The sequence below is a fragment of the Puntigrus tetrazona genome, chromosome 4 (genome assembly GCF_018831695.1).
Source record: "Puntigrus tetrazona isolate hp1 chromosome 4, ASM1883169v1, whole genome shotgun sequence".
NCBI lineage: Eukaryota > Metazoa > Chordata > Actinopteri > Cypriniformes > Cyprinidae > Puntigrus > Puntigrus tetrazona.
Genome location: NC_056702.1, coordinates 6670268 through 6691184, shown reverse-complemented (window position 1 = coordinate 6691184; position 20917 = coordinate 6670268). Strand labels below are relative to the sequence as shown.

Genomic DNA, 20917 nt, shown 5'->3' with positions numbered 1-20917 from the left:
GGACAATCAGCCAAAACAACAGAAAGTATGGAGACAAAAAATCCCTTTTACTTCCTGTCTCTGAGTTATGCTAATTTGACTCTGCTTTATTTCATGAGTCATTTAACTGGCATAAAATAAACTGGAAAGTTTGCTTTAGCTCACGGTCATCTTGTAGTTTTTATTGTTCAGCTGAGCTCATACTCTGAAATCAGTGTTGTCAACTTAATATGTTACTTAGCATTGCAGTGAATTGGAAAGATCGATGAAGATTCAGTTGCACTAGTTTTTAATTACTGTTCTTAAGAACCTATAACAAAGATAAATAAATAAAAAGAACTTTAAAAAACTTTAAACTTTATCAGTCCCCAAAGCTTCACATTGCCTACACAAGAATTCTATACAGTTCTAAAAGTACTTTCCATCCCTTATTTTAATGGTATTGCCTTCATGAATGGCTTAGATGTTGGAGCAAGACAAAATTCTAATATCATGCATTGAAAACAAAAATATGCATGATTGTACAGTAATTATGACCTAGAAGACAACTGATCAAAGAATCAACATGTTAGAAGCCCAATCAAATACCAATCATTACCACAAAGCATTTGGAAAGACTATTAATAGTCTTCCTTTAAATTATAATCGGCACAGACAGCCTTATAAAAGACCCAGCACACCACAAATTCTCAGCGCTTTCCATTCATGTCAACACTGAATTAATTAGCACTACAGACAACACATTTACACTGATGCCAAGACTTTCTACCGAGGAACACCTTTATTAAAGTCAATGAGAGCAGTTGAGAATTTCTCTGCTTCAGAAAGCTACCGCACTGCAATGTTTATGATTGGTTGTTGGTAATTATCAAGACAGGAGACTTCTACACACCCCATAAATTGATATATTAGAACATAGCTGAGGAATCACAGCCATTCTCCCACCTTTTGGTGCACTTGAAGTAGGAAAGTGAAGCAGCTTTCAGATCTCTGCCAATGACTCATTTATTTGCACTAGCTAGAGTACTGTTGGCATCAATTTTGCCCACTCTATTTTTTATTGCCTCAGGATATGACTCAAGAAAAGTAGCACAAACACGTAGTCAATGGGTGGTCTTACCATTTATAAGTGGGAGTTTCTAAACTTCCTGTAAGTAATAAACGAATCCATGCTGTGCTCAGAAAACAACCGGCAAAATAAATCCACTCTTTCCAAATCCCTTTCCAAATTTACAACAGGCTGCTGCTCATTAGTGGTTTTGTGTTGCATGTTACAGGTAAAGCAGCTTTGTAATCTCTCTATACTTTATTATTAGCACAAACAGTGTGTGCGTGTGTTTGCATGGACAATACCTCTGTCTTTGGTATCCAAAGTTCCCTTAAGGAACACCACATACAGAATTCTGCATTGATACAACATAAAAGATGAAAAGGCCTCACTACACTGTACTTTTATGAATAATGTTGACACACACTGCAGTTCTCCTCGCCCAGTTTTATTAGTCAAAACCATGAGCAGTATTTATGAAAATGAATGAACAGTATTATAGTAAAATATCAAACTCAAATGTTGCTTACAGGCCAACTGTCAATTGGTTCCTAGAACAGTTTCATTGCATAATTTTTTTAGTTTTTTAACTATGTAACTGAATACGGACTACTACTGATGCCCACATCTTTAGATATTCTTTTGCAGTCCTTTAAATAAATATTTTGATGAGCTAAAATTGTTAAACCTGCACCTGACTTGATTTGACCACCTGGTTCCAGTGATTAATTATAGTAGAAATGTGCTCTTTTCTCTGTAATTATTAAACCTCCTTGGGGCTAAGACTGTTCACACTATGAATGATAATTACAAAAGCTATTTTTGTGCCAACAATATCAAATTGCACCAGACTGTTTATTCAACATGCACACTGCCACTATTCTGTGAGAACAATGCAAAGACAAGCTTTAAAGCTGGGCAGATATTGATAGGCTTCCAATGTTTTAACTTTCATCATCTAATGCTCTGAAAATGATCCCAATAATATTGTTTCTCTGTGTTATCTTTAAAGTTGTGATATGGACGTTACAAAGTTTTTAAAACTTTATGGTTATTATAGTTATCTTATATTGTTAGTTCATGGCGCAATCATTTTGTCAACCCTCTGGTTTCTTACCTTAAGCAATATCCACTATACCACACACTCCTTGCTAATGTGTGGTCACAGCATTGTCATTAGTTACTTCAAATTGCTTAATAACATCACCACAAAAGCATTTAGTAAAGACGGACATTAAAACTTTTATTAATAATATATTCCAGCCACAACAATAAAATTTAACAAATGATCACTAGAAAAAAAAACTCTTCTTCCGTCAGCTGTACAATACATACAGTATCATTAAACTGGCCGCCAACAATAAAACCCCACTACAGCAATATATGTAGTGTTTTCAGCAGCATTTCACAAAATTAAAACATTATACATATGTACACATCCACATCAAATTGTCAACAAATTCACATATGTACAGTACGTTTCTGTGGCTGAATATAAACAACGTCAACTTTGTTCCTCCGTTCAAAGATTCATTTTAAAAAAAAGAACTGACCGAAGTTGACAGTGGGTAGCTAGATTCAAGAGTTAGGGCATACAGTTAAAAATTGTAAAAAGCACATTGTTTTAAAATGTAACTTTCAGTCATGTAGTTTGATTTTCCTCAACAATGCTACCACTGTATTGCACACTGGGATGACAACTGACTCACTGTGGATTTCTTGGGGTTGCAGTTTTCACTGCTCAGGAGATACATCCAACCATGTCAAGTAACAGAGGTTTGGAGGTATGCTACATCTGTCAGACATTTTAACAGGTGACGTGACTGTCTAATAGAGCTCAAGCATCCTTCCCCTATCATTGCCTCTCCACAGAGGATTATCAATTTCAAGACATGCCCTTGAGTGGCTTGATGGCCTCTTGATCAGGTAAAAAGAGAAATTCTGGCTTCTTTTCCCTCGTAGCCACTAACACAGAAAGGAATGCACTTTGGTATGTACCAAATGCCCTGGATTCATAAAGTACAAGAATATTACAACAGTCTGAGGTAAAATATTAAAATGTGTTCTTATTTCTATTGTAATAAAATTAACCAAATGTATCTTCTCAAATACTTCAATGTTAAGACAACATGAATGCAGTGCTGAAGACACTTGTTCTATGTCACTGTAGTAACTGTTGTCTCTTACTAAGACATCCCTGTTGGAAAAGGGCCCCAAATGTTATTTCTGCGCTCAAATCCTGGTATAAAAAACATTGAATGTCCAAACTGCATGTACAACCTCAACTGTGCGGCCATTCATTCCCAAGTCTCATTTAATGAGGTTTGGGAAATATCTTTGGGCGATGCTCAAACATGTGCAAGAGAATCACCATGAGTCTTTCAAAGTAAATGGAAGGGAGAATCATTGTCTGAAATAAAATGAATGGCGTTGATAACCAAAGGCACATTGTATTAAACCTAAGGGCACAATTATTCCACACTGCTGTCAATTCACAGAACAATAAAAAAGTGTAAAGTACATTGTGAAATGCCTGCTGATGTTAGCAGGTAACTTTTGTATCTATAAAGCACTATGGGTGTCCAAAGGGGCCTGAACCCCTGTGCAGTGTACAGTAGGCCTGGAGGGCACTGTATCAGTCTCCAGTGGGGGGGAAGGGATCAACATGAGCATTACAGCTTTGCTGGTCTCCCTGACAGCCCATGGTTTGACCCCCATTCACACCCCCACGATCCGTGACTGCTTGAAAGCAGGAAGGACTACCTCCTGCTAAAGTACGATCTCAAAGTAGTGGCAGATATATTTCTTTGTGCATTACACCATAAATCACTCAATTGATATACAAGCCACATTCAGGCCACTGGTTTCCACCTATGTTAGCTCTTCATTGACACAATAAAATTAAACAAATAAACTTATTAACCTTTTACACCCATGTCAGTCAAATTATTCTTTCCATGTCATAAATGCTACAAAAATGGCCAGCCAAAACCAACTGTTCTGGACTTGGGGAAAAAGTGTTATTAATAACTTATTTGTAACATTATTTATTATTAAAAAAGGGAACAACCTTTTAGAATTTTAACTCTGGCCTGATATTAGCAAGTCCACACAATGATTATGTAACAATATTAGGGTATGCAATGTAGCTATCTGTATTTTCTTAGTGGTTATAAATTTGATTCTCAATACTTGAATCACGTGTCATGCTCTGCCATAACATTGTCCACCTAAAATATTTATCTTCATTAGCACTGTTACTTGCATTCGCATAAATGCAATGTCCTACTTCCCAATTCTTCAATTCTTAGTCCTTGCCACTGCAAAAAAGCATTCACAAAAAAATCTAGACCCTAACTTGCAAACTAACCAGTCTTTACTCATTGTTATTACACAACACTGTTTTGATCCATGAGCATTAAGTTTCAAGCTATAAAAAAATCAAATAAAAAAGGTAAAGCACCATTTTTTCCTTCCAAGACAGTACTTGTTCAAAAGCAACTCTTCCAGCGAATAGCTTATAATTATATTAACGTACACCTGACAAGTACTGCTGAGAATAGTATTGTTTTGATCAAACCACATAAATTCCTTTAAACTTGCCATCAATCTACTGTAGTGTAGACCGCTCTAGACACTCTCTCTTTTCCTCATTTAATTTCTTTAAGGAATGTCAAGAGATTTATAGGCACAAACCAAATCTATCATGTAAACATTGTTTCTTTCTGCTACCTCATAACAGTCTGCAACATCCCTTCTCCATTATGACCTGTTTCTCTTACCATAGTATGTTCTCTATTCTTGATATTGACAACATCAGTGCTGGGAAATGCAACAAGCCTCATATCACATAGCTTTTAGTAAAATGCATTTTTAATCCGCACCCATTAATGTACTATTTATCTGGCAGGATCTGAGGGTGGTGATTAAAATTTCAGAAGCGCACAAAACAATGTATCCTACCATTACTTCATTGTGGCGAGGCCATTTACTTTTTATGCTACAAGATTTAGGTATTAAACCTAGTGGGACTTTTTGTTATTATAGACCAGATAGTTTGAATGCTCCTTGAAAGCAGCACTCAACACAGCCCTGAGATAAAAACATAAAAGTGTTGTTCCCCCTTTCTTGGCCATTTGAGCTTTCCTAGAAAAAAATTCCAACTAAAGGTGCTACGAAGCAGTTCATAAATGATGGATATGCATTAACGACTCTTATTCCTAAAAACGCCACACTTCTGAATGCTCAGCTTTGCACAATTTCCAATATTTTAATTTCAAAGAAAAACAGAAATTAGTGTTCAGCTGACTAATTTTGGCAACACTGTCCTTTGTTGTATATTCCCATTGGCATCAGTCATTTGTGCCAGGTTAGTCCTTAACTTTGTGGCTGAGCCAGAGGGGGGAGGTAATTTGGAGATTGAAGTTATAGCACCAGTACCCTCAGTGATCCGCTTTACGGTGGTTTTCTCCCCAGTGGGAGGTTTTGGCAAGCGTCTTCTGAGCCATGGGTGGCGGAGGGCCTGACTAGGGGTCATGCGCAGGGACGGGTCCCACTCTAGACACTGTTTGAGAAAGTCCAAGAAGAGGGGGTCGTCACAGCCCTTAAGTGCTGTCACCCAATCCCTGCTGCCTGGTGGACCTCTGAGCTTGCCCCTTCGTGACCTTCCCCCATTCAACGCCACCGAGCCGTCAGGTAAGTTTGTGACTGTGCTGTAACGGGGGTATCCCTTTGAACTGACAAAATTTTTGGCTCTCTTAGACGAATCCAGTAGCTTCTGGGAGGGCATGCCCAGCAGCTCTATGACACATGCTAGTTGGTCCCCTTCATCTTCTCCAGGCAAGAGAGGGTACCCTGTAAGTAATTCCGCTAAGATACAACCTAAGCTCCACATATCAATTGGCATCCCGTATCGAGCACCCAGAATGACCTCTGGGGCCCTGTAGAAGCGTGACTGGATGTAAGTGTAGACCCGTTGATGCTCGTAGCAGCTAGAGCCAAAGTCAATCACTTTTATCCCACTTCGCCCCTGCTGCTTCAAAAGGATATTCTCAGGCTTGAGGTCGCAGTGAATGATTCTGTTCTTGTGCAAGGAGTCGAGACACTGCAAGATGGAGTGTGCAAACTTGCGCACTAGTGGCAAACTAAAGCCCTGAAACTTGTTTTTCTTGATAAGCTCATAAAGGTTCATGCTGAGCAACTCGAACGTCATGCAGATATGGTTGCGGAATGTGAAGTTCTCCAGCATGTGGATGACATTCATGGTGGAGTCCTTATCCTGTTTGCGCAAGTGTTCCAGAATGCGAATTTCCTCAGCTGCTTGGCGATGGAATCGCTTTTCATTCCGTACCATTTTCAGGGCCACTTGCTGGTGGTTCTTGTGGTCGTAGGCCTTCACCACCTGGCCAAAACTGCCTTTACCAATAACCTTTAGTACCTCATACCTATATGCTATATGGTCATGGGGCACATGAATGTAGGAGCCCTGATCATCATCATAACCTCCATTGTTTGAACCCCCAACTACACCTTGTCTTTTCTTTGCATTTGGACCTATAAAATAGATCTCAGGGTAGCTGAAGAGCTCTTGGTGTTCAAACACTGAAAGCTTAGACATGTATTGTTTCATGGCCTGCTCAGGAGTCAAAGGTGCTGGCTTGGGTTTGCTTTCAGTTGATTTGATGGAAGTTGAGCTGCCTTGTCGACACTGGCTGCTTTCTTGCTGCTTCTCAGGCATGGCCAGACCTGCTCTACCTACTGGTGTCAACCCATTGGGTTGTGCAGTCAACACTGTCCGTTTGTTGCTGTTCTCCTCGAAAAGCTGTTGAACGTGGATCTGCTGGTGATTCCCGACGTGCAGATGGTCATTCATTGTGTGCTTATTGCCTCCAGCCTGGGTAAGGTAAAACAAAAACAAGAGGCATAATTTGAGGATTGTTTCCAAAATAAATTAAGAGAACACAGCTGTTATAACATACATTAGATTTAACATAAACCAGACTAGAGATATAGGTATTGAATATTCAAGTCTTTTCAACACTGTCAATGCTGATAGAGGATCTAGGTTTATTCTTTTGTAGCAAGCAGAATATCTGAAGGCACACTACACTTTTTTTCAGTTTTTCAAAACTCAACTTATTAACTTTGGGGGAGTTGGAGAAGGAGCCTATTTCCAAAAAAGTGGAGTGTTCCTTTAAAGCAAAATCTCAACAAAGCGGGAGGTGAAAGGGAGGTCACTTCAGGCCGGATAGAACAGTTGTTGCAATAATGACAAACAATTTTTCCATGATTCTCTACAATGGTCTTGCATAAATTTCATTCCATCTGTATTTGAATACACTTAAAAAAGAAACAGACAATAGATTCTTGTACTTATCAAAGCCTAGACAGGGTACAACTAAATGCTCTTTGTCTATTCATATTGGATCAAGAGGAAAGAAGCTTCCTAAACTGAAGACCAGAGATCAGCACATAATCTACAGAATGAAAAGAATGGCTTGAAAGACAAAATGTACAGAATAAAAATAGATGAGGCACTCAGGTATCCAAAAATGGTCTCCATTGCTATGCATTGACTTTGGACTGAACATGATGGGTCATTTTCACATAATCATTAAAAAATTGCAAACACATCAACATGTTCATGTCTGCATGGTTTGCATAATTTACTTTAAAATGTTACATAACCGGTCTAAAATATTTTATATTCTAAAATATATTTTTAGGCTTATAGGATAGGGAATTCAGACTTGTAGACAAAGCTATGAAAGGCTTTTTTTTTTGTTTATTCAAGGACATTAGACATGAATTTCCTGCTTTCCTGAATCTCCTGCCGGGCAAGATGCTTGCTTCCTTGATAATGTGATTACCTCTGCATCTTGTTTTTACAAGGACATCCTGTTGCTTCAGTAAGATGTTTGTGACAACCTTTTCAGTCTATACAAATACAAAAACGCGTACACCATTGAACGTAACTGCCCTCGACATGACTGCTGTCCTGTTATTTCAGACTGATAGTTTTAATGGATTAGTGTTTATTTTTGTGTTTTGAAAGGTAATGCTCATAATCCACTTAATTGTGCTTTATTGTCTAATCTAAGCCATGCTGTATTCATGTGCAAAAAGAGTGATAATCTACAAAACTAAATAGCATACCAGGGTAATACAAGACTTTTGATTTTTACAGATCCTTTTCATCTCAACCAATCTCTAATCCCCCAGATGGTCAGTGCTGATGTTTCTACACCTCTCACTGAAGAAAAAGATTAATACCCAGCTTGAACTCTAAATCCAAGGGTTCTGATACAATCTGCTCTTAAAACGCTCAAAATACAGCCATATTTCTTTTTCCCTGCCTCACACAAGACAAGAGCATTGACAGTGACTGTTGAACAACAAGGCTCTGGTTTAGAAAACTGTAAGATTCAAATCTAAATAATTTTAACCAATAGCTAATCCTAAATCAATAAACCAATCTTTAAGGTGTCACACAATAAATCACACCGGTTCAAATGAGCAAATGATATAAAGCATAGATTTATGGATTAGTTAAGGCAGGGTAGTCTAAATAATTTACCAGCCAGACACTTTTTCTGAAGTAACCATTTACAGAGATGATGCATCATACACAAGATACTTTCCCATCTTGTGTAGGCACTAAGAGTGAATCTGAATAAAGCTTCAATTTAATACTTCTGTTGTACTTGGCTGCCCTGTCGGTTAGTTCTAACATGATCTGCACAGGTGGGGGGTCGTGGAAAGGGCATGCTTGCAGACAGCTGGAGGACACAACTGGAGCTGAACAATAGACACATTTGGTCTAAAAGATCATTCTAATACTCACTTACTCTGCAAAATACATATACTGCATGATAGTAGTGCTAAAAAGCTGTGATTCAACTGCCCTTAGGAGATTAACTGGTATGACACTCAAATTAACAACAACAGATTTTAATACAGACAGAACCTTAGCCTTAGCAGACAATAGAAAAGCATCAAAATTATTATTTTTTGATCTTACAATTAATCAGCTTTAATTTGATAATGTAATATGTTACATAACCAAGTAGGAACAAGCCCTTAATTACTGTTAACTTAAGCAGCATCAGATCATAGCTCATCATCACATCTAATTACCATGTAAGTAATAAGCAAGGGCAAGGTGCATGTTGTAATTCCCAGAAACCTATTTAGAATCTTCAGAAACCTGAAAAATCCTAAATGTGAACACGGTGTTCACTCATTCACTGAAACAGGGCATACATATGGACAAGTACGTAGTTGCAGCTTCTCAGTTAAACGTCTTGAACTATTTGCAAATACAATGCTAAGATGTAATTTGATAAGAACATAATCGCAGGAATTTTGTCTTGTAAGAGAAAGCAGACATACAAATACACCTACCATGCGAGTCTGTGTCTATATTTACTCCTATTAGAATGACAGCTAAATAAAGAACTCTGGGGTACTTAGTCATAAATGGCATTGATCCAGTTATTGTACTTAATTCAGAACAACATTTCAAATACACCTATATGAACTGCAATTATTTAAACTTTAGTAATAAACACATTATTTGACAGTCATGCATTATGAGCTTGCATTTCTATATATTAGAATATCATGTTTATTATTCCAATACCATGCAAAATATCCTTACCATGCAGACTCAACCGAGCAGAATTTCGGATGTATAGATTTACATAAGGAAATTCACTACATGACAGATTTCAGCTGTGCCTGTTGGCGTCACACTGATGGCCTGAGCTTTTCCCATCCCCCACTAATGGCAACACACAATACATCAGCCAATGACTCCGAGAGAGCTACTGATCACCACAACCGCTCGTATTACTTTTCTCATAAAGAATGTGTCGGAGTAAAGCAGGCATTTTGGTTTTCAAAATGTTGAAACTACTCTCGAGGTCTTCTTATTTCTGCAAACCTAGCAATCAAAGTGCTGATTTCGTCCAACCACATGCAATATTCCAACGTCTTATTCAACAAATTTTATTTTCTATATACGTGTCAGACTGTATTTTCCATCTGAATCTCTGTCAAGCATTGCGACACCTCATAATACTGACACAATATGGACCATTACTAAAGTGTAAATTACTGAACAACACATGCTATAAAGTCTGAGCTAGAGGGTCAAAAGAAAACGCTTTAATAAAATTATATGTTCAGGGCCGTCAAAGTTAATGTGTTAAAACATACCCTATCTTGCTCACCGTGACTTTAAAGTGTGACTATTCTTCTGAAACTCCACTCAAACACAAACTTATTGTGAAAAGCGCAGTATAAACAAATTGAACTCAGGAATATATAAGGTCTAAGTAACCTAAATACAAAGTAAATACTTTCCACATATTTTAAATCGTCTTGAACTCTACACGTGCCAATAAAAAAGACATGCATTACATAATTACTTCATTTTGAAAACACATTATGAAAACAGAGAAAGGGACATAAATGGTTGAATCTGCTAGCAAGAAGGTCCATTTTTACCGTGAGAGAGTTGCTGTTCCTGAGTGGTGGTAATGTGACGGGTGATGTGGCTTCAGTCCCTGCTCCAGCTCGGGGACCCCCGATGCCCAGTCCTGGGGAAGACTGTAGCTGGCAAATCTCACCCCCTTTGCCTGTTGAAAGTCAGTGAAACCGTCTTCAGTAATAATGTTTACACAACTGACTGTCAGCGTTCTCAAAAGGCAAAACAAAACTACAGCCCCGTTACGTTACATGCATTGATGCATAGCAAAATCCGAAAATGAAAGAGGACCGGAATGATACTTAACCATTTAACAACAACACAGCAAACGAAAACCAACATTAGCACAAACCTTTAATACAGACTCGCGAGCTACAAAGCGCGTGTTACATTTTAAAGCCATTAATCCGACGCGCTTGGTTTCTGTATCTAGTCTCAACGGCGGTGGTAACGATTAAGTAATAAATACAAAAAACGGCCGCTTTTCCAATGCTGTTTCCGGGGCTTGTGGCTAGCTACTGTACTCGACCATACAGTCAACGGCGAGCAATGAAACGAAAAGCTGCGAGCCTTACACGCGTTATGGAGCATTTAATCGGATAAATAATCCATCTCCCCAATCCAATCCGGAGAATAAACGAGACCGGCGTCGCCCTCTTAGATCCGGGCGTTGGGTTCCTTACCAGTCGGGTAGACGGCAGCGGCAGCAGCAGCAGCGCAGGCTTTCTTGGTTAACATGGCCGCTGGAGAATCACACACACACACGCAGAAAAGCCACTTCAGAGTCTCTCCCCTCCTCCCTGTGATCACCCACTCTGACTGCTGCTACTCCAATCAGCTACATCCAGACCTGAGCGAGCAAACTCTAGGGGCTGCTTCCTCAAACGCTACCCGATTTCGCGTTATCATCGCTTGGAAACGTGCAAAACAAACAAAGACGCACGCATGGCTCTGTACCGCTCCGCACTTTTGGGCCTAGGAAACTGTGCACAGCCCGTGGCATTCTCTCACACACACATACTAACCGGAATATACTTTAAACCGGTTTAGGGTGTTGCCTGGACTTATCTATCAGCCTCGTTCGCCTCCACCTTCTTTACTCTCCCCTCCCCGTGCGGCAAGCCTTTATCACATTTATCCAGGAATAGTAGCTATTAATGCAATGGCGAGACTCATCTTTTTACAAAGGCACTAATAACCATTCATTTGGTACTGGTATACACTCCAGATGTGACCAATGTCTACCCATTTCGGCAAATCATTGCTTAGTCACACCAGTACTTGTTTTAGTTAGTTGTAATTACTCAAAGCTATTATAGTGACCTATTCCCTGCTCACCTTAGTAAATGAATGAATGGATGAATGCGTGGATGGTGCAAAAATAAGTCTACCACTGAAACAAAAGCAAAAGTTGTCATGTTGAAAATGGCTTGCCATACTCCCAAAAGTCCACCAATCACAGTCCCAAACAGAGCACAAATTCACTAGTCACACACCTGATGCCTGCTTGTTTATACGTGCATACTGTGCATATTACGAGAAAGCATTTTTTCCATGCTTTCAGTCCTGTTAACACACTACAATGGCATGCAACATTGAACCCTGTCTACTTTCACCGCTAACATTTGTGATTAAAATGTCTACTTTTGAGTTTGAAGGGTCTGAGAAAAGAGTAGGTATTTCACAGTGAGTCAGAGCCAGTTAAAATGACTGTCCACTAGAGGGTGGAGTGCGTGCGTTACTGCCTCCACATGTACTGTACATTTAGTTCCCTAACAAGAGCTGTGTACATATTGGATTATGTTGCTTAATTTGATTGTTAAATTTAATTGTAGTGCAGTTGCATCAAACACAACTATGCACAAAAAAATCATGTCCCAGATTCCTTGAATATCACAAACTTCACACATTGCAGCTGCTGGTAAATTTGTAGCCCATATAAATGCATCATTACAGATAAAAAAATGATACATCCAGCCTACATTTCAAAGCACATTCTACGGTGATTAGGTTGTATGTGATGTTACGTGTATTTTCTGAGACCTCAAGCGCAATAACAATGATTGATCTTATTCCTCTGATTACTGTTTTGGTTTTGATCAGCTCAGAGAATCCTGTTTCAGTCTTTGAAAAGTGGTATATCCCAAAAGATGTGATTCTTGATAATGATCACGTACTCCTATATCTGCGAGTATCAGCAGTTTAAGGCTCAACGTGCATTCAAACGTAAAGATGATATCTCGGTTTCATTCTGCTAGTCATGACAGAAAAAGAAAAAACTTCTTGCGCAGCACTAAATATGAGGCAGTCATTTTATAGAATTTGCTATCGAATCTGGCTTAACGTTCAGCCTCTACAACAAAAAGCAAGTTTCGGCATACAAAATGTAGATTCTCTAAAAAAAATAAAATGCAAAATAAAAACAAGTCACCGTCATCTCCCCCATCCATCCCCCCCAGGAAGCGAGCTAATGCAGTGTCACATGTCTGGCTGTGGTCAGAAGGGAGCAGGGTATGCTGGGATGGCTGTCATGGCATTTGTCACTGCGGTTACTGGGAAACATCAGGAGGCACTATGTAAGGAATTGGGGCTCTGATAACAGGATTGGGTCATTTTAAACGGGGAGTGTAAGAAGGGCTGATCTAGGGGTCGTGTTAATTCTCACATTATTGCCTTGTAGTTTCTGATAGTGTGATAGCAAAGGTCTGGCAGAACCCATTTGCTGAGGCATAGCCATAGAACCCAATTGCTGAGGCATGGCACTCGCGGCCAAAAGCTGTGAAAAGACCTGCCAAAGTGCGATAGCAATGGAATCATTGGTGTTACTTGCAGCCGAACTCCTCCGCTGATTATGTAAATACTGACATGCCTTCCCTTTCCAAAATACTTTAAAACACATATAACATATACTCAGATACCCCCTTTGAAAGGCCAAAAGTACTATATTTGTGTCAAATTGAGGTTCTCAATTATGGGGCGTGGGCCCATGAGATCTTTAGAAGAATTCCAGGGGGCCTCAAGATGGGATTAAATAAACAGTAGTCTCTGTTTTTAGTCTCTGCGTTCCGTTAACACTTTTCCAAAGTGTTTTGACTTATATCATGCTTCAAACGCTTATATCGAAAACCACGCTGATGCAGTAACAAAATATGCTAAACATAATTTGTAGTTGGAATAAGTTACATTTGATATGAAACAAAGTCTCAGCTTTTATTTCAGTTCAAACCATAAATGCAATTTTGCACAATATAGCTATTAGTTATGGCATTAGTTTCAACCACAGAAAGACATTAATTAAACAGCAATGTCACTTTATTCAATGTCCATAAATCATTAATTAGAAAGAGAAATAACTCTAGAAAGGAGTATTTTGCTAAATATATGCACTGTATTAGATATTTATTACATTTATGGTTAACCTGGGCAACGTCATTGCATCATCAAAAAGTGGATAAGTAAATGTACTAATGTGCAATTGAAACATTTTTATAGAATTTAATTTTGTTTTGAGTGTTAATACTTGTTGTTAAATAAACATTATTTTCAGGTTTGGCTAAATGAAAACATTATTTAGTTTTCTGTAAAATGACTTATAAGACTTGATAAGACAAAGCAAGATTTAAAATAAGCCAAGTCAACTAAAAATATAGATAATTCTTATTTAAGTTTACCCCCTCAACAACTTGATTTGAGGGATTTTCTGCCACTATAACAGTTTTTTCACTTTTTGCTTATTAAAATGCAAAGTTTGTATGTAAAACAAAAGACAATTGTGGCACAACGTGTAACGACCCATGCAAAAGTAAAAAAGAAAATCTAAATTGTTTAAATATTTCAAGCCACTAACCTGGCAAACGTTTTGCAAATCCAGTGATTATTTCATCATTAAAAGCACTCCAGGTGTCAGTCCAGTACCTTGTAAACATGACTTTGTTTCCTGGTGGACTGATTAAAGAAATGCCGTGACCCCTTACTCCAGGAAGTTGTGTAAAACCAGCCAATTAGATTAGAGCTCTCGAGATTGAGAAAGTACTTCCTAGTTTTGTGAGCAACATGCATCAGATGATTAGCAAACAGATTGTGGGAGGGCTGTCTGAGGTGCAGACTACGGCTGTGATAACAGACTGATAAAATGGTGGTCCCGTCTTTGTACAATGTCTTGTTGTACTTACGCCATCAGCTTAGGGGGAGGATGCAACATGCAAGCCTTGGTCTATATTTAGCTGCTTTGCTTTTAGAACTGCTGGAGCATCCAGGCATCAGAACGGTGCTCTGGGAATGTGTGGTGATTCCAGAATGAGCTTTCTCCGCTTGGCAACATGCTCACTGAGGCACATGGAAGCAGTGAAAGCCTTCGGAATATGGGGATGAAAATGCAGCTAACACAGATAGATGGCCTATACAACATCACATAATAAAGTTTATGCAGGGTTGTAGTATCACATGTTGCACTTAGATGTATAGCTTGCTTTATGTCAAGTTTCATTTATGTCAGGTTTAATTTGCATTGTGCATGCAACCCATTTTTAACCTTTCAAACTATCAGCAGCTTGCTCTATAAGTTTCTGGACTACAGACATACCATATCAAGGTTTTTTTTTGCTACTTATATTGCTTAAATGAGAAAATAAATAAAAAAGCTGTCTGTTAAAAGATTCCCCCTGGTGACTAATTAAAGCATGCATAACCTCACCTGCTCTGCTGTAACAATAATGAACCCTGCAGACAAAACACTTAATGATATCCAGTCCTGGGGAGAGATAGGTGTAGTATACACATGAGAGCTTTTCAAAAGCAGCCACACACACCTGAGAGTCTTTACTGTTTCCATCATGTTCCATAACTCAACAACAGACTATAAAAAGCATGTCGCCAGTTCTGTATACACACGCGTTTTATTCCAAAACCTAGTGAAAAAAATTGCTAAATAGCAGATGACATCAAAAGTTTTAAAAAGTATTTTTGAGCATTGTATTTTTATGTTTATTAGAGTACCATGCCATTTGCTTAGCACATTATTATTTTGTTATTTTCATGGCACACGTGGTTGGTACCCATATAAAGCTTTAAAGTAGTCACTTACTAGTAACTTCAGTCAGTTACCAGTGCAGAAACGGTTAATAAAAACTATAATATTCATATAAATATTTGCATAAAGCTCAAAACAGGTGGCAGGTGTATCTCAGAGACTATTTTTGGCCAATTAGGATTTTAGGCCAAAACAAAAGCACAGATGGCTGAAGTACTATTTCCATCTGGTTAATAATACAGTCAGGTTTATGAAATGAGCCTGTGTGCTGTTTAGTGATTCGATCTGTTGTCATCCCCTCACATCAATGGCATAAAATCAATAGATACTGGGCTGGAGAGCTGTCTTGCAAATCAACACTCCTGACACAGTGCTTGACTGATGAGAGACTCAACAAAATGGTTGCTGGTTACGTAATAAATGAGTCATCTTCACACGTTAGACTATATTTGCATGCACACTCCCTGCCCACGCAGACTGTCTGAGCAAATATAAACATGCAATCACACAAAAAGACAGGAAGTATATATACCTATGAAAACAGACAGTTTATAGGGAATTACCTCAACCCACTTCCCTGTTCACACGAATTACTATGAAATATAACACATAAGGTACAATTCCTGTAAGCTGTTTATATTGAGCATGAATTGCAAGACAATATAAAGAAAAAAAATGTAAGTAGCTAAAATATGGAAAATAAATCTGTTACCTTATAACCAGATGATTGCAATTTTCAGGATAAAAGCTCAACAATGACATTTACAAACACACGCTCACATTCTGTACTTGTTCACATTGTCTTTCTTTCTCTCTGTGTGTGTGCATTACTCCGTCTCCCAGAGAAAGTTACCTGAGGCAATGGAGCATATTTTTGTCAGCTCTGCTGTCATACATTCACCCACACTGCACATATTTAGCAAGGTTTATTTTTAAAGCCATCTGGTGGATTCTTGTAGAAAAGCTTGGAAACGCCTCTATTCACGGCTATTCACAGTAGAAGTGAATCAAATATAACACATATATAAGATGAGTTTCGCTGAAGAAAATCTAACTATGCTATCAATCACTTTTTCACATGTATTTCACACTTTTTTTTCTTATTCACTCACATATATATCAATATTGTTTTAATGGCTGTGAGAATCTAAATTGATAAAAGACATCTCAAACATAAGGCTTTTTTTGTTTTGCACAAATGAATAACGGTTTGTCACTGTTTGGGTGAAGGGTTTCATGTATTTGTGCATTTGATCCAAAGCTCACAGGCATTATTAACCACACTTGAATGGTTCAGTGCCTTGAGCTAAAGGTGGAAGCATCTCTCATTCCTAGTATTCCTTGCCTCTGACCCCCACATTCCCAGTATGTCCTGCCTTTGGGAAACCCTTCTGGCTAGTCTGGGATGGTTTTGCATGCAGTTGCAAGGATATTAACAGCACAGTGCTGAAAAAGGGGGTGTTCGTTATTTTACTTATTGCCACATTGGGAACCTCAAAGTCTTCTCTCATCCTCAAATTCAGTTAAAAACTCTCTCACCATGGCTGCTAATGCAACATCTGGCCTGTATAATGTGTCCAAACGGATGGATTACGAGGGAAACTATCTAACAAAGCATGCATTTGTCTAAGTCTGTTGCAGTAATCCAGTGTGAGCCACTTTAGAGACCATGTAAAGAACGATGGATTTCAGCGCAGCACGCTGCACATATGTTCTCTGGGCACACGATAGCATTGTGCATGTACAAAGAGCCACCATTGAGCCCGTCTGTAATATTGTTTACACCGGCTACACAAACTACAGAGACCAGTCCAGGACTGTGCAAATAATGTGTTGCCTGGCAACAATGAATCTCGATTAACAGCCTGAATAGCACAGGCCTTGTTTACATCCCACAACAGCAAGAGTTTACGAGATAGGAACAGGTCTAGTTCAAATTACAGTTTGTTTTTGATATTTACATTCAGGGATATTGTAGTCACACCGGTGGTTGGTAACCTGCCACCTTCTTTGGCATAGCTACAGCAGCATAGCTAACACAAAAGAAGCCCAAGCTTGAAACGGCTCTTGGCAAGTCCATTTAATTGATGAAGCTGAAGGCTCAATTACCCAAAATGTTGCCTTACAAACAAGGTTAACTACAGATCTGGGGACCAATCAGCTCATTAGAAAAGTGATGAATAGACTATAACGTCCAATCACATGATCCAATCTCATTTCAGGGGTGGAGCTAACATAAAAGTGCCATCTGCACAATTGAAAAGAGACACCAGACCCCCAACCTGAGACACAGCATCACATTTTAAATATCCCCCACTGCTGATTAACTGTCGCTCATTCAGTCATGCTGACTGTGAGTGGCTTTTGGGAATGGCAAACAAACAAAAGTCCTCATAAAAAGTCTAATTATTTTCAGTAGAATGTGAATTAATGTCTGTATTAACAAAAACTATGAAGGCGTTTAAATATTTCTAACCCAGAGAGTGCATTCACTTTATAAATCAATCCATTCATTAAAAAATAAGCAAAATCCCTTTAGTCTGAGGGAAAGCAGAAAGTGGCATCCATCAAACTAACTTCCCTCGGCACCGATGCAAAAAAACAACCTAGCTGACTACAAACTCAGTACTTTGGTGTCAGGTGGGAAGCCACTGAAATGCTTCAGTGAACCTAATGAATTGACACTGCAAGGTTATGAACTACCACATCCATTCCTGCTGGGGTAAAAACGAGTTTTGGATTTCCTTCAGCTGTGTTTACACTCTCATTCATTCCACCAGAGTAACCATAATAGAGTATAATGTGCAGTTTTGGTCACGATGATGTGATCACAGTATAATCAACAGGAGATAAGCATGAGGTGTGGCGCCCTTTTGCTCTTTGTTTATCTCATTATTTTCCTTTCTGTCTGAGTCTTATCTGATGCTCATTTTTTTGCAAACAAGAATGCAGGCAAATATTTAACACCAGGCCCAAAGAGTGACATCGAAACTGAAGAAAATCCATATATATACATAAATATATAATGACTCACCAAAACCTTTGAGATGCCTCCTTAGCCAGCATTTGCTGTCATCAAACAGTAGCTGTGCTCCTAACACGAAGGCTCCTCCAAAACTAAAGCAAGACAAGCCACCTCAGATACCTTGTTTTCACCAGATTTTTATAGAAGCATCACATGCATCCTCCCAAAATTCACTAGAAAAAAATAGAAAATGAAGCAAGTGACATAATTAATCAAATTAATTCAATACCACAGTATATTAATGTTCATTCATGTTTATTTTATTAATGTTATATATATTTATATACAGAGAAATGTGCTTGAGCACTATTTGTATAGTTGTTGTCTATGTACAAGATGACAGCTAGAATTAAATCCCACTGTAAAGTAATAAAAGTGTTGATTATTTATTATCTTTATTAAGGGAAATACTTTGTGTTTCTCTTGTGGCCAGTAAAGGTAAATGGTTCCTCCTTTGATTTCTAGTATGACAGAACCCGTGTTCTTAAACTCTGTGCTTGTAATAAAGGAGCATTTCTAATCTTCTGCTCCTGCATTTTCCCAAGAGAGTCATATTGATTTCTTATTCAGTGCTGCCTAATTTGAAATTCACAAATTGACACCAATTTTATTTATTAAAGACACTTCTGTTACACTCCAATTCTGTTTACAGCTGTCTTTTGCTTACCTTAAAAGATGTGCCTTAGATGAAGTATCATTAGTGAAGGCTTTAAACACAGCTCATCACCTTCTTCACTGATGGACATCGACCGTCTCCAGCAGGCTAACAATCCAATTGGTTTCCTGTTCATTCTTCAATTCTTTTGGTTAAAATGTGTCATTGAAGAGAAAACAAAAAGATACATATACAGCAGTTGATGTGGCTTGGACCCATTGGCTTTCTGAGGAGCTTGAGACTTATACCTCACATGATCGCCAAAGCCTTCTGTTAGCCAAGCTCAAAAGGCCAGGGCATGAGTACAGAGTAGATGTGTGACTAAGTAAAACTACACTGCTTAATAATTAATAGGGTTGAAAACGAAAATGTGTGTGTGTGCGCGAGAAAGACGCTCAACTTGACTCCTCCTTCCAAGCTAATGAGTACTGTCACTCTGAAATTGATCCACTCTATGGACCACCCTTTTATGGGTTTGATCTTCTTCTACTCAACAGTTATATTTTCACAGTGCAAGTAACCTGCTTTGTGTTACATTTGTTAAACAACAGGATTAACAGTCTATCCGTCAGCACAGCAAACTTATCTTTTTACTTATAAATGATAGCAAAGCCTCTCCTGAAGAAAATGTTATTTTGAGTAGTATGGAACAAGAAATATACCATACAAATATAGTATGTGCAACCTATTATGAAGTCAATACCAATTTTGTAATGGTCAAAGAAACCATTGTTTCCGTTTGTTGACTGCTACGTCACAGTAAAAGTATTTCTGAATGAATAGTTCAACCAAAACCTTTTATTCTTTTATTACCTTGATACTCATGATAGAATTTTAATTTTGTGTGACACTGAAACATAAAACCAAATAAGCAAAACAATATATAAAATAGCCAAAAGTTAATGCACTCCACTACTTTACCTAAATCTCCAGACACTCATCACCATATCAGTTTTAAGTCACTGTTGCCGGTCATTTCTTATCATTCTGACCCTTCGCTAGCAGCAATCAGTGCTTCCCATGACGCTTTTCAGTTTCTGTTTAGCATCTTATTCGTTATCATTTTATACAGATCTGAGAATATTTATGCTCAATCAAACTTTCTCATATTATCTCACATTGCCACAGGAAGGGGTTCACACTAGCTTATATAAACAACCAGACATAATTAAAAATGGTGTTGCAGTCAGAGACAAAAATGAAACCCAAACAACTTTGCTAAATGTATAATCTAATATTCCTCTCACTGCCCCATAAAACAAACACTGCATAAATTTAAAATAATATGGTTGAGGGTTTTCTAGCCCCTCAAATCCACATCTAAGATTATTTTCTTTGTATTATCTTCAGGCTACACCAAATAGACAGCAGAACTGTTGGACAGACCAGAGTCTTATTAATGCATGGCGGGGTTTTAATACATCTAGGCCTATAAAGACCGGTCATGGAGTGGCTTTAAGCTAAAATAAAAATAAGCACAGCTTTAGTGCCCTCTTGACTTTCTCTGAAATGTCAACCAAAAGAAACATCAAATGTTTGGGAGAAATGTGATTTACAGAGATTATGAAAGCTTCCCAGGGCCAGTTGTGTGTGGTACTGGTGCTCCTTCACACTAAATGGACATAAATCTATAAGCAGGTGGTCTACCCAGCCTGGTGGCCATTTTGTGGTGGAAAACCAATCACTTACAC

At 38.4% G+C, this 20917-nt stretch overlaps 1 protein-coding gene across 4 annotated transcripts; it reads right to left on the bottom strand.

Moving 5' to 3' along the window:
- Nucleotides 1-2249: 2249 nt before the first annotated feature.
- On the bottom strand, nucleotides 2250-19499 carry dyrk2 (dual-specificity tyrosine-(Y)-phosphorylation regulated kinase 2). 4 transcript variants are annotated; one of them, XM_043236780.1, is made up of 4 exons: nucleotides 19239-19499; nucleotides 18581-18744; nucleotides 10538-10668; nucleotides 2250-6920 (listed from the first exon to the last, which is right to left on the bottom strand). In XM_043236780.1, exon 4 carries the CDS (start codon nucleotides 6897-6899, stop codon nucleotides 5328-5330), a length of 1572 nt encoding a protein of 523 aa, XP_043092715.1. In that variant the 5' UTR covers nucleotides 6900-6920; nucleotides 10538-10668; nucleotides 18581-18744; nucleotides 19239-19499; the 3' UTR covers nucleotides 2250-5327. The 4 variants fall into 4 exon arrangements, with proteins under 4 accessions (XP_043092715.1, XP_043092711.1, XP_043092713.1 ...); XM_043236776.1 differs by lacking the exons at nucleotides 18581-18744; nucleotides 19239-19499 and adding an exon at nucleotides 14365-14461; XM_043236778.1 differs by lacking the exons at nucleotides 18581-18744; nucleotides 19239-19499 and adding an exon at nucleotides 11093-11584.
- Between the last annotated feature and the right edge of the window lie 1418 nt (nucleotides 19500-20917).